The sequence below is a fragment of the Prunus dulcis genome, chromosome 6 (assembly GCF_902201215.1).
Source record: "Prunus dulcis chromosome 6, ALMONDv2, whole genome shotgun sequence".
Taxonomy (NCBI): domain Eukaryota; kingdom Viridiplantae; phylum Streptophyta; class Magnoliopsida; order Rosales; family Rosaceae; genus Prunus; species Prunus dulcis.
Window position 1 is genome coordinate 18,849,019 of NC_047655.1, and position 14,862 is coordinate 18,863,880.

A 14,862-nucleotide genomic window follows, 5' to 3' on the forward strand; every position below is an offset into this window, starting at 1 on the left:
CCTATGTTTCAACTTCTTTTTATTTTATTTTACTTTTTATTTTTTCACGCATTGGACGCGGGGTTTTCACTGACCCTCGAGTCCGGGGCCTGACAATTTATAGGCTCTCATAAAAACCCTAATTGCACTAGATTAAATCACTCAAATTTATTGGAACAAGGAAACACAAATCTTGAGGCAAATTTTGTTAATCCACATTCGTAGATGTCCATCCCTAAAAAATGCCTATAAGGACCAAGATCGCCATCTTTTCAATTTTAGAGGCCTAATTGCTCCCCCTTGAAAAGTGTTCCCTTTAAGAAAGTACAAGTTCTTGAATTTCTCACCTTTCATTACTACTTGATATTCATTCATGACTCTCAAAGCTCCATGTTGTTAATAACCTTATAGCCTTGAGAATCAAGTGCACCAGTCGATATGAAATTCCTACTCCTTTCAAAGACTTGATGAACTTCCTCAAAAAACCCTCACAAATCCTTCACATGTCTTGATTTTTTCTCAAACCTTATAATTTTGAGAAAAATTTCTTAAAATCATGTATAATTCACAAAAATAAAAAGTTGACATTATTTTCATTAAAGAAAATAGCATTTAAAAAAAACTTAATTAGATAAACTTCAACACTACAATAAAAAAAAACATCAACAAGACATCTAAAATACTATTCTCAAGAAGGCAACAAACTAACATGCAAAAAACAAAACTAAAGCGGACAAAAGCCACACTAAAACTATTAGCCCACATCACAACAAATAACCATAAGTCCAATCCAAACAAAGTGCACAAACCCAATATAACCAAAATCCTAAAACAACCCATGAACCTAAACAAACCCTACCACTACTACCTGAAAAAGCACCGTTGCGACCACACCCACCACCACATATGGGGAAAATATGATTTTCAGCGATCTACATACGCATAAGAGCAAACAAATAAACGAAAACAACAACCATGCCAAAGAACAATGAGGTGATTTGCAGCAACTCCTGTAAAAGACAATGTAAAATCAAATTCAGAGAACATGAGCGGTGTTAGAGAGCGTGTTTTGGGAGAATGATTTGATTGACAACATAAACTAAAAGGGGGTGATGGGGAACTTCAATATGAGCATGGCTCAGAAGAAATCACCACAAAAGACTTTTTATTCAGAACGCCCAGTGGACTTCACTAACCTAAAAGGAAAAGATGAGAAGAGAGGAGGGGGAGGAGGGGTAGTGATGCTTCTTCCTCCTTCCCCCTCTATGGAGTTTTCATTTAGAACTCACAGAGTGAAGAGAGTAGCTAGGGCTTTTTCTCTCCAACTCATTCCTTTTTAAATTACATGTAATTGATGTAGGTATAAACATGAAATTTAATGTTGAAATTAAAAAAACTTTCCAAATTAATACCTCTATGGAGTTTTCATTTAGAACTCACAGAGTGAGAGAGTAGCTAGGGCTTTTTCTCTCCAACACATTCCTTTATAAATTACGTGTAATTGATGTAGGTATAAATATGAAATTTAATGTTTAAATTAAAAAAACTTTCCAAATTAATACCTACATCAATTACAATCATATTTTATGGAGAGAAATGTACATAATTTTTCCAAGTTGAAGTAAATTGTAATTAACTTTTGGAATATAAAAAGTACAATAAATCATATTTTGAGCTTAATTAGGTAACATGCCTAGTTAGATCCTAGTCATGAGTTTTTAACTATAAAAATTGAATTTTATTTATTGAAAAATAAGATGACGGGCTGGATGTGAGGAAAATTTTATTTGAAGGTGAAAAGCCAAATTTACTAAATCTATATTTTGTTGGAGTGATTATAAAATACTATGATAGTACGACTATGTGATACATCTTGTACACATGTTATAATATAATTTCTCCTTTTGTTGGTCTACTGTGCTTGAGCATTCAACATGATGCTAGAGCGATCAGAAGCAGACTTGCACCACCAATTCCAATCCGCTATATCAAACAAAAGGAAACAAAGGAAAAAAACACCAAAAGAAAAGAAAGAGCAATTTGAAAAAAAAAAAAGAAAAAAAAGAAAGAAAAAGGTTTTCCTGTGCTTGGATTCCTGTAAATGAGTACTAATGTACTATCATCTAAGTTTGGCAAGGTTTGAAAGAAAGAAAGGTTTTCTTGTGGGACTTGTTTTAGTCTGCTTATTTTCACAACTTTTTCTTGGGTTTAAGATTCCTAATCAGTGATATAATATTCTCATCCTCATCTCATGATTACCTGTCAACTTTGGAGGACGAGTGGATAAACTCCACAGATGATCAATGAACTCATGGTATTAAACTTCTCAAAAATATATCAACATTTAAAAGCAAAAATAAATAAGTACATAAATATAGTGCATATGAACTCTAGGAAAATTCTTCAATAAATATTTTATGTTAAGGATTGATTACATATTTCTAATCTCGATCATTGAATTGCATGTATGTTGCATATTAAATTTACCAACACATTTAATGAATGCAATCCAACAACCGAGATTAAAAATATGTAACTTATTAAAGAATCTCAATTCTAAAAATATTAAACTTCTCTTTTTGGGCTACGTACAAGTTACAACCTTGTTTCGACTTTTTCTGCTAAGTTGACAAGCACAACGAGCATACAGGACATGCATGATTGCATGCTTTCCTTCCTTTCTTCAATATTGCCAAAACAACATATATGGAACATTCTTTCACACTAGCAAAGATTTCACGTTAATGCTGCACTTGTACAATGATGAAGTTGCACCAACTGTGGCGTGAAGCCAAGACTTAGGCCCTAGCAATCTTGACCCACCTAGACTTATAGGCGTAAAAGCTAGCCAGAATCACTGCCCACAGTTTTCAAATAGATTAATTCTCATACACAAAACATCCTTAAACTCAAACTAACCAAATTGATTCAAGGAGAGGATTTAACCTCTACACAATCTGCTTCAAAACATGTTTATATGATTTCACAGCTACCCGGATTGTTGACTTTTCCTCAAAGATGTGTTAAATTAATTTTCACAAGAGCATACGTAGAGCAGTACGTATTATAATAAGAGCAGACATACGACCCATGCAGTGTGCCTAAAGCTTGTGGTATAAAAGAGCTTAGCTTTATGGCACAACATTATCATGTATAGTCAATTTAATTACATGACTAGACTGCTGATCTGTCACATTTCTAAGAGTGTCTTTGTGATAGCACGAAAAGCTAACTTATGAGATGAGACCCTCTTATAAGAGTTTTTCGTATCGGATAAAGATGAGACTGACACAAATAAGATTCACTTTTTATTAGAAAGGTAGTTAGAAATGTGGTGAATAAATATTATATACACAACTACCATTATCCAATTGCATGTATAATATAGTTTTATTGAACAGAAAAAATAATTAATTTTCTAGGATGTAATATGTACAATCCTTATATAAGCACTGCTAAAAACAGTGATAAGTAGCAGGCAAAGCAAAGCAAGCGCAAGTGGGATTTTAGCTGTAGAATGATCGTCATATACATACAGATGAGAGCCCACCAGCATGATAATTGGTTTGCTACAAGAGGTAAAAGGTGGACCCGTTGCATTATTTCTGAAGACAACAACACGGGTGGAGTTGGGTTCCAAGTTTCAACATACATAACCCCACACAGAAAAGGAAACCAGATAGATGAGTTGTGGGCATGTGGAAAATCACAAAACCTGCATAAGAGAAGATAAAGTTCAAGAGGCCCTATGTATTCAAGATATATAAATATATAGTGAGGGATTCCTTAAATAAGTTTATTTGAGGAATATTTTTGTAGGGTTCATTTTGTATTGTATTTCACTACTCCAAACAATCTATTTTGTAGATATTTATTCAAACATCATTTCTACAAAAAAATCACTTGAATCCGATTTCATTTGACCACTCAATTGAATTATTGAAATTTTAGCACTTTCTTGAAGTACCGTATTCATTAATTTTGTAGAACACAATTAGATATTGAAACGATTTCTGATTTGTCTAATTTTTTTAAGGATGATCTATGAATATAAACTTAAAAAATAGATAGTTTGGATTGTTATTTTTTTTTTTAAAGAGATCCTAAAGAGTGTCCCCTCAAATAAAATTATTTTAAAAATCTCTCAATAAAAATGGACTATATATATATATAAACCCACACCCACACATCATAAGAATAATACCATTTCTAATTGTACCGTTCAAATTATCTAAAATGAACAGTCCATGCAGATTTAGTTTTACAAGAAACATGGATGTTAAATTATAGATTTTGGTTTTCTTCATCTGGTTAAGTATATACGTAGGTACGACTTTGTAGATACAAATTATATATATATTTATTCATATATTTATATTCATAATAATGTATCTAATTAAAGCACAAATCAAAATTCAATCTAACACTTTAAGAAAAAACAATCTTATCCTTTTAATTTTTTAGAGTTATAACCCGTATAAGAAATTATCTAGACATTCATACTCTTTATGTATTATATATATGTATAAAGAATATCATATATATGTTTATCTCTCTCGTCTCATAATCTTGAAATAAAGATTGGTAGTTGTAAAGTAGGGCTCAAATAAAGAAAAGAATATTGGCCTTGGGCAGCTTGCATGGTGATTGAGTATGGGCGGGGACATATTTAATAGTGTCGTTGACAAGCACAATCTTCTGTTTCTGCACCACATATATATGCTGGCACGTACATTTCTTTGATTCATCATTTCATTGTTGTATGAAAATGGATAATAAGCACACTGCTAAATTTGGGTCATCATAACCCCCAAGAAAGATACAAAAAGGAAAGATTGCCTGTTGACAGATGAATGATGCAACTTCAAGTCTTGGACTTATCAATTAAGCCACGAATGGCCAGGTCAAGAAATTCTCAATCCTCTTCTCATTACTCCCCCAAAGTGCTCAAAACAAAAGGGATTTGATCATTTTTCCATAGCTTAGTTTTTTTTTAGCATATGGGGAAACAAAATTGAAGGCCAAACTGCCAAATTCGTGAGATTTGACCTGCTAATGATGTGTTTCAATTTAGAATACAAGATCTAACCTAAAATGTTCTTCAAAAGATGGGGCAGAATGTCGGGACTTAAGACATATATGCTCTTTCTTTATCACTAATTTTATTTTTAATTATGGCCTTCATAATCTGTAGCTTCATATGGTTCCAACTTTCCAGTCTTTTTGCATTGGAAGACAGCTAGAGTAGGCCTACAACATAATCGCAATCTACTGGAGCAAATAGTACTGTGCTGTGCCTAATCTCCCGAGCCATTCAATGCAAAATGATGCTTGTGAGGACAATTGTATATATATGTGGACTGTGTTAATTAATTAATTTGTTGGTGATCACATGGCTTTTAAATTGACGTTTCAAAAGATGAACAGAGAACAGTCTATGAGTTCTCAAGCTTTAGAAAACAGAAAAAAAAGAGAACTTAACAGTGTTATCCACGTAACATGCACGTCATTCTCTTTGTTTTGGGGTGCCTCCTCCTAGTCCCTAAGGCCTATGGTTTAATCATGAATGAGCTAGTGTGCTCAGAATCTTGCACAAGGTAAAACAAAAGAACACAAAGAAAAAAATATTAAAGGTATAAAATGTATAATTTGGTTTGGTGGGTGGCTTTGTAGAGTGTAGACCCCCTAATGGTAGGCAACTTTCTTTTTGGCTTTCTTTTTCTTACTTGCAAGTGCTGTCCAAAGGCTGAGTAAAAAAAGTCTGGGAAAGTAGAAATCTTGATCAAGACTATATGAGCCATGGGGCCAAGGCCTGGGGGAAAAATAAACCCAGCATAACCTATAATTATATATCAACTGATGACTGTCAGGATACTCTTAACTCCTAATCGTTGGGTAATCGAAAACCAAGATTGGTAGAGAAGGAGAATGTTGACATCATTGGCTATTTGGAAGACTTGCGCAGCTTGCATGGTGATTGAGTATGGGGCAGGACATACTCATTGGTGTCGTTGACAAGCATGGTCTGCAGCAGTACTGCATGTTTGGTGCATTTCTTGTATTAATCATTTTTTTATGAATGGATAACAAACCCAACTTCAAAAAGCAAATTAGCTAGCTGCTTGATCTGTGGGGATGCTAACTCCAAGAAAGGTAAAAATTATAACAACAATAATGCTATGGACATCAAATTTGTGCACCAAATAATTGGATCTCAAATTTTTTTTTGAAAACAATTACCTATGCGTGTGTCGAGATAAGGCGGTGGTGGATTGCCTTATGCGTAGGAGAGTTTTGCAACTTATACATTCCGTGTACATCTATGGCAAGGCGTAGTGAGGCAACACTTTTCGGTCTATGAGGCATCCATCTACACGAGAAAGAAGAGCATGTGTGGTTTATTTATTTATTTATTCAAATTATACAAACGATATTGGGAGAAGAGGAATCGAACCTAAAACCTCAAATGCGGGGATAAACACTTTTAACCACTTGACCTATAACCCCAATTGAAGCATTGCTCTCCCTGAATAAGCAACTCTTGTATTAGATTCTAACTCTTCTCTTGGGATAAATTTGAACTCTATATCTGTTTGTTATTACTTATTTTAGGCAGTAATGTGCTCGACTATACAAGCATGTTTTCACTTTTCATTATGGCTTAACTTCATCCCAGATGCTTGCTTTGATGTGGAAACACTTTATTATACCTAAAGATTACTAGCTTGAAGGACAATTAGTAATTGTATCTGATTATTATGCTTTAATAATAATTTGTAATTCAATTCAATTTAATTGTATTATTTATATATATTTTTATTAAAATAAATCATGTACCGAAAAACTTACATCTCAATGCTTCAAACTTTACACATCGCCTTGCAGGACAAAAAAACACTCATTTTTAAAAACATTTTTGTGTTATTAAACGTGGGGTGTAGTCATAATATAAATTTCTTTAATCTCAATAACCATTTCACGTTAGAGTAACTTTTACATTAAAAAGTCCAAGTGAAAAATGACCTTGGCTTACAGATAAGAGGTGACAGATTCGAACACCATGACATTATATGTGTGTGTGAGAAACCCTTCAATCCTCTAATTTAGACTACCACTTATACTATAAAAAATAAAAATAAAAATAAAAATCAGGGGTGCCTTCAATAAATTGCAAGGTGGCAATAAAATTTAACATTTTGTTTTTTGGTATTGAAAAAAAAAAGACACGTCTTTAAAAAAGGAGAAGCACATATTGCTACTTTACACAACACCAAATAAACGACATTTTACAACCAAAAAAAAAAAAGTTCAAAAAAAAAAGCAAAACATTGCCATTGTGATTGAATTCCCTGTTGTCTAAAATGTGCTGTTGTCTCTTCGCTGTCCTCTTCACTTCATCCGCCCGCGGACGATATACTCTTTCCCTCTCTCGTTTGTTTTTCTTCTCGACCGAGCCGTTGCCACTATTCTAATCCTAACATTTCCTTCAAATCTCAGCGACTGTCGAAGTCGTCGTGTGATCAGGTATTCTCTCTCATGAACATTTTCGAATCGAATTCAGTGTACATATGTATGTACTGATTTTGGGTTTTTGTTTATTTATAAAGTTTTAATTTTTCTACACTTTATTTCCGACCAACGGAAGCCCTTACTTTCTCTCTCTTTCTCAGTGAAGTTCCAGCCTAAAGTACCGATTTTGGTTTCTCTCTCTCACTGTGGAAGTACCAATTGGGTGTCATCTTGCCTTGGGATTCTAGGGTATGCTGTTTTTTTTCTTCCTTTTTTTCTATATATGTGTATGATTTGGATCTGACTATTGTCTGATTTGGGTATTGGACAGTTGTTCATGTTCTTTTGTCTACTTACTCTCTTTTCTTGTGGAGAATGTTCATATATATGCCACATTTCAATTGGTGGTAATGGTTTAGTAATTGAGAGTTTGTTTTGGTTTGCCTTATTTCAAAACTGTGACTTTAACTTCTTTCTGTCGGAAAATGGATTATTCTTTCATCCATGTATAATTTCCATCTGTCTATGTTCATTCATTTCACACATACTGCTAAATGCCTTAAACAAATTGTTAATAGAGATCCGATAACATGAGAGGACCACCAAACCATGACCAGACAAACCCATTGTTGAGTGGATCAATCATAAGTCCCATGGCCTTACTTATATTGTTTTTTTTTTTCTTTTTAATTTCGACTATTGTTATGAATGAATTTTTATAATTTCAATTTGTTGCATGTGTTCCAGTTTATTTGAGCATTGCTAGGACCTAAAGCAATTTTGCCTTACTAATTAGCTTCCAGAGTACTTTAAGTACTTTTACATGTATTCACAGTTTTGTGTAAGTGTTGCAATTCACTGATTAAAATGTTTTTTTCCTTAATGTATGCATGTATGCAATACATCACCCGTGCTCATTTTTGCAGCTTGGAAGATTCAGGTATGGGTTTACCCAAACCCAATGAGGCCTCTACTTCAAAGGAGACTATGGACACTACCTCAAGTGGGGTTAAGAGGAAACGTGGGATAACAAGTATGCATCGCATAGTGAAGAATAAAAATACTGGTAAGAAATTAGTAGTGGAGTATACCCCAAAGGGCAAACCATATGGGAAGGTAGCATCAGAATTGGCTTCTTACATTGGGGTGTTGGCACGTACCACAGTCCCCATCAGTGTTGAAAGCTGGCCTAAGGTGGAAAAGGATTTGAAAAATAAAATTTGGGAATCCGTAGAGGTATGTAGTTGACTTAAGCTCATGTTCTTCGAATCTTTTCTTTGATAACTAATCTGCTCACTCCATTACTTTGTAGGCGGCATTTGTCTTAGCCCCTAAAAGCAGAAAAATGGTGTTGACCTCTGCATCCAATAGATGGAGGCAATTCAAGAGTGACCTAACAAGAAAATATATTATGCCATTTAAAGATGAGGCTGAAGCCTTAAAAAACCCACCAGAAGACTATGGTTTCATTAAGCAACAACATTGGCAGCAATTTGTAAATGGCCGTTTAACCAAAGAATTTCAGGTACAATGAGGGAATTCCATTTTGTTCCTAGCTATTTCCTTATTTGTTTTGCAGTGCATGATAGGGCTTGCTAGTAAAGGAAGAGGTCCACACCAGTTCCTTATATTTCTACCTTTCTTCGTTCCTTTTTCAGTTCATTTGCCTATTAAAAGTGTCCAATGGCTTTGGAAGGAAACGGTCCACGCCACACTAGTGCTAGGTAGCACGCTCCTCTTGCAGTGCATGATAGTAACTCTGTGTGCTTGATTTATAAAATGACTTACTTTCTGGTCATATATATACCACATAAGCGAGATTCTGGTCAAATGCATACTGCATGATACTAAACACAAATACAGCTGGACTTCCTTTTGGAATATTTGTTGTTTATGCGCAGTATGTATTTGGAAATTTATCTTAATTGTTGAGAGTTAGACTTTCAGATTGCTGCTTTCTTAAATGATCAGAATGTGAGTGTTGAATTGCTCTAAAATTTCATAGTTTAGCGGACCCTTAAACCAACTGTTATATGTCCAGGTCAATTATCATGTAAATGTCACCATTCTGGAGGTTCTATTTTGCAAACTGCTTTCTGATTTATGTTCAGTTGACTACTTGAATACCTGCGCTTCTAACTTGTTCTTTTCTAGCCAGATAAATGTCCAAAAACAAAAAACAAAAAAAAACAAAAAAGGAGAAGGAAAAGAGTTTTGGAAGAAATGAAGGGTTTAGTTTTCATTGCATGGAGTACTGTTAATTGCTTATTTGAAGATATTCTTATTATGTTAAATAATCTGGTAGAGGAACTATAATTCTCAGAATTCATAGTGGTTAAAATTGAATTAATCAAGGTATGTATATCATCCCATTTTATACCTATTGTAGAAAGGTTAAATACCTTTGTGGTCACTGGGTTTTTCACGAAAATCCAATTTGGCCACTGAGAAATGTTTTTAGCTAAATTAGTCCTCGTGTTTCCCAAAGTTTACATTTTATAAACATTTCTTTATCTTCTTCCCATGATTTCCCCCAATTTGTTAAACCCTAATAGCACAATATACCCTAACTTGATGAGTTAGAGGAAGAAGACTGAAGGTGCCTCCTAAAAAAATTAAAATAAAAACTGCATTGAATTGAAGATAACAAAATGTCTATAAATTGTGAACTTTGGAAAACACGGTGACCAATTTGGCTAAATTTTTTACTCAGTGATCAAATTGAATTTTCATGTAAAACCCAGTGACCAAAAAAGTATTTAACCCTTGTAGAAACTCCATAAAATGACCAGAAACTCCATAAAGGCATGCTTGATTTATAAAATGACTTACTTTCTGTAAATTTTATACCTATTGTAGAAACTTCATAATGAACAGAAAGAAAGGAGGGCAAAGTTTCAGCAACCTCATAGAATGTCAAGAAAAGGATATGTGGGCTTGGAGGCAGAATCAGTAAGTTGATAGAATTCCAGAATTTCCATCATTTTCCATTTTCCTAGGGCTACTTTGGAGGTAGAATCAGTAACCCATACATTTGATTTGGTCAGGGGAAAACTATGCCTGAGGATGAACTTGATGGGTCTCTACTTTGCAAGAAAGCACGTATGGATAGAAAAGGGCAGGCTGCAAAAATTGTGAGTGCTAAATCTTGTATAATCTATTGGCTATGATATTATTATAACTAATAATGATTCATGTGTTTCGCATTTGTTTGCCGCAGGACCTTTTGACGAAAGAACATTCTGAACATTCTGACCATTCTGAACATGCAGAGTATGCTGAATGCGGAGAACATTCTGAGCACACAGAACAGTCTGAACATGCAGAACCTTCTGAACATGCAGAACATTCTGAGCATTCAGAACATCCAGAACATTCTGAGCATCCAGAACATTCTGAACATGAAGAACATTCTGAACATTTTGATGTCAGTCTCTCCTCTAAAAATAACGATGTCCTGACAATGGCGTTGGGAGCTCCTGAAGATTCTGGTAGGGTTAGAGGTGTGGGAGGCTTTTTCAAGCCAAATGTTCCACAGGCTCAGTTTGATAGGGAAGATATTCTGGATGAGGTCAGGAAGATGATTGAGCAGCAGCAGGCCTGGTATGAAGCAAAGATTGCTGAGTTAGAGGCAAAGATCAATGGTAATATCTGGACGACACCTATCTCACTTTCAACTCCAGTTCCCAACCGTTCCGAGAAGGCAAGCTGTTCTGGGAAGAAAAAAAATGTCTTGGAGGATAATGCAATTAATTTTGAGGAATTGACATTTGTGGGTAAAAGAGACACCATCAAGGTAAAAATTTAAAACTTCATTTCTAATAGTTTGATTTATATATTTTTACTGTATTTTATTCATATGAAATGTATGTATTGGGGCAGTTCAAATGCCCGTAATTTGGTGGAAAATTATATACAGTGTTTCCCACTTGTTCTGTTTGTTGAGGGGAAACTATGCACGTTGCAAATATGAATGCGGCCAACCAAACAGTCCACGTTGTTCCATTGGCAGAGGGAAATATGAATGTTCCTATTGATGTTGCCCTTGATAAAGCAGCGCTGCTTCCCATCCCAGTTACTGAGCAATAAGTGATCATTGGCCAAGCTGTAGGGTCTTATGTGGCTTGATCAACAGAGCTTGTTAGGTTAACGTTAGAGGAGATCAATAACTCATGATATAGTTATAATATGTCACTGTTCAACAGTGGAGTTCATTTTATGATGTGCTTACCTTCAAACAGTATCATTTTAGCTCTTTATGGACTTCTTTTGTCTTCTACTATCATCTGCCTTCACTTTTGTTTTCCCAACACTGTAGAAACGTCGAAAGACGGCAGCCAAACCTCAAGGTTTACCAAAACAAGACGTGAACCTGCCCAAGTCCCTTAAGCTCCTATATCGTTATGCAGAGCGTGCCATGCTGGATGGCGAAACTATCAGTATTGATATGGAGGAAGCAGTATTTGGTGTTGCCAAGACTGTACACGTTTCCCAAGAAGATGTAATGCAGTTTATGGAAATGAAGGAAATCTCAGCCACATGCATAATTGTTTACATGAGGTAAATACAATTTTTTGATATATAAAAAATATACAGTTTTTTTTAAATAGGTAAATAAGAAAATGCTCATGATAGCTTACATTATCAAATATATTTCATATTTCTCTTATATCATTACGATCATTAGTTGGTTTTCTATTGAGAATCTAAGTTTCTTCATTATTTGGTACTACCATTGACTCTTATTTTCTGTAGAATGGAAGTCCTTATTTCTTTTTTTCTTTATTTTTTTGGATAAGTTGGAAAGGTCTTCATGCACTGCATAATACGCCATGAGGAAACTGCTCATTTTAGTTTTGTTTTTAAGTTCTTGTTATTTTTTTTTTTAAAACTTTATTTGAATCTTTTTTTTTTTACTTAGTTCTTATGACCAGAGTTTTTTATTATTTAATTTTAAAAATATTTATGCATCTTTTTATCAGCAATTTGGATAGGACAGTGCTTTGCTCCTTCCCTGGAAGGAGCCATTCCTCCTTCATGCAAATAAGAGTTTGACACATATGTATCATCAAAAACACAAAAAGAAAAATTTATATGGACATGTCAAACTTCTATTAGCAGGCAAGTAGGATCCAAGAGAAGTAGCCAAGTAATTCCCTGAAAGGACAATATTAGCTAACATAGTAAAAAAACAGGGACGAAATTAGCTAAAGGACTAAAACACATGGACCATTTTGGTATTTAACCCTTTTAACTGTTATGTGTGTGTATTGACATTGGTTTCATCTCCTTGGTCTTTGGCATCTGCTCAATTTGGGACGAGTCACAGCCCTGTAATTTTTTTAAAAAACATAAATGTCAGTATAAAAGCATGTAAAAAAAACGTGGGATATGATATGTGTAGACCCACTAAATTAATCCTTACACATTTATGGTTTTTGCAGGCACCTCTATGATAAGCTAAACCAATCAAACATGGTTGATTTGGTTGGTTTGACTGACCCTTCAAGCATCTCAGTTGGGGCAGGCGATTCCGACCAAAAATCACGAGTGATAGCAGGCCGGTTACAGAAAGGGTCTGCTGACCAAATACTTTTGGTTCCTTACAATTCTGGGTAAGTCTAGCCTTCTATATTTGATGCCAACCTTTTTGTGTGTGATGAACCAAGCTAGTAGTTGACTGTCAGGGTAAAATGTATCGCAAAATAATTTTTGTCCAATATGTAGTTATCATTGGATGTTGACCATCATCAGTGAAGACAAAGATGTGTGCTACTTCATGGACCCTCTTCAGCGATATTTCATGGACTCTCTTCGGCGGAGCATGCGTGAGGAAGAATGGAAATATGTTGTAAACAAGTAATGTGGTTTCCCTGCTTAACTTATTTAAATGAAATTATTATACTAATTGTTTTAGATTGTAACCTATCTTTTCTGTGCTGAAGTGGAATTAGACAGTTCAACATCCAAACAGGCAGGGGAGTCCGAAAGCCACCCGTATGGAAAGTACTAACAGTATGTTATTATTATTCATTTACCTAATAACAAGTAAGATGTATTGAAGTAATAAATAGCAACTGTTACACTTATCGAATTGTGTGTAGGGTCCTAAACAACCATCAAATATGGAGTGTGGGTATTATGTGATGAGATACATGAAAGAAATTGTAGAAGATGAAAACCTTTCCTTTGCAGTAAAGGTACAAATAACTATTCTAATGTTTGCCGTTAGGGTGTGAATTGTACTGGTTTAACAAGGTTGTGGTGCTTCTTTCCTCTGCAACGTTCAGTTTATTTATTTATTTGTGTATTTGTATTATTTCTTTTTGCATTGATTGCTGTATATCTTCTGAGGTGTGAATTGCTAGTTATTATGCTCTGTTTGTAATGATCATCTGATAGGGATGAATTGCAGTCAGAGGTTACCATGGCCATATTTGTTCAGAAGCATAGTTGTTTGGACTTTAATGTTCTATGTTTTTCCCTTTGTTGCATATATAACAACTTATGATTTACTAAATGGTTCTTTAATTTGTTCCAGTGGAATGGGAAGACGTTAAATGCCTACACACAGACCGAACTTGATGAGGTACGGTGTGAGTGGACAGATATCATCAGTGACCATATGTAGGTGTTTGCTCATAGCAACCAGCAGGAAATTATATATCTGCAAGAGTTCATGCGATAGATTTTGTATATATTCTCTTTCAATGACAGTTCAATTAATTTGGATCTAGGGTTAGGGAGTAACTCCTTAAATTTACTGTTCTTTCAAGTATTTGGATATGTAAACCCCTCTTACTATCAATGGCAATTTAGTACTTCTCTAGGTGTAGACAAATTGTACCAAATTGATGGGATGTAGTAATGTTATGTTGATGATGTTGATGATGGAAATTCTGAGTCTGGTGGTATTATTGAAAAAACGCGGGAAGATAAATGCAATCCAATTTGGCATATAATGCATTATGTTGTCATTATGTTCATGTAGTTTACATAATGCAATAGTTGGCTTATGAGTCATAACTAAGATCCCAAAACGGGGATTCAGAGTGAGTAAAAAAGTGGGAGAGTGTTTTTATAGGTGAGGGAAGGTCCTCACTTCTTGCAATATGTCGATGTGGGATTTCTTGGTATTGTTTCTAGTTGTTTGGCCGGTCATGGTACCAACAGAATTCTACCAAATTCCCTAATAAGAAGGTGCTTCTTGGTTGGGGACTTGTAATTTGATTGCACTAGCTGAGCAACCTCTTAGTTTCTCTTCAAACCTGTATGGTGCATCATCCCCATGTGATAATAAGTTAATAACCAAAGATACTGGTTGGGAAATTCTGAGTTTGTTAATGTAATGTAAAAGCCATTGAAAGTTTGTTT

At 34.7% G+C, this 14,862-nt stretch overlaps 1 protein-coding gene across 5 annotated transcripts; it reads left to right on the forward strand.

Moving 5' to 3' along the window:
* Positions 1 to 7,291: 7,291 nt before the first annotated feature.
* LOC117632564 lies at positions 7,292 to 14,445 on the forward strand. 5 transcript variants are annotated; one of them, XM_034366085.1, is made up of 13 exons: positions 7,292 to 7,503; positions 7,650 to 7,737; positions 8,415 to 8,724; positions 8,801 to 9,013; positions 10,348 to 10,440; positions 10,536 to 10,622; positions 10,709 to 11,284; positions 11,807 to 12,048; positions 12,933 to 13,103; positions 13,216 to 13,347; positions 13,434 to 13,494; positions 13,593 to 13,688; positions 14,030 to 14,445. In XM_034366085.1, exons 3-13 carry the CDS (start codon positions 8,431 to 8,433, stop codon positions 14,117 to 14,119), a joined length of 2,055 nt encoding a protein of 684 aa, XP_034221976.1. In that variant the 5' UTR covers positions 7,292 to 7,503; positions 7,650 to 7,737; positions 8,415 to 8,430; the 3' UTR covers positions 14,120 to 14,445. The 5 variants fall into 5 exon arrangements, with proteins under 5 accessions (XP_034221976.1, XP_034221977.1, XP_034221973.1 ...); XM_034366082.1 differs by having other exon boundaries at positions 7,293 to 7,503; positions 13,434 to 13,503; XM_034366083.1 differs by having other exon boundaries at positions 7,293 to 7,503; positions 7,655 to 7,737; positions 13,434 to 13,503.
* The last annotated feature ends 417 nt before the right edge of the window (positions 14,446 to 14,862 follow it).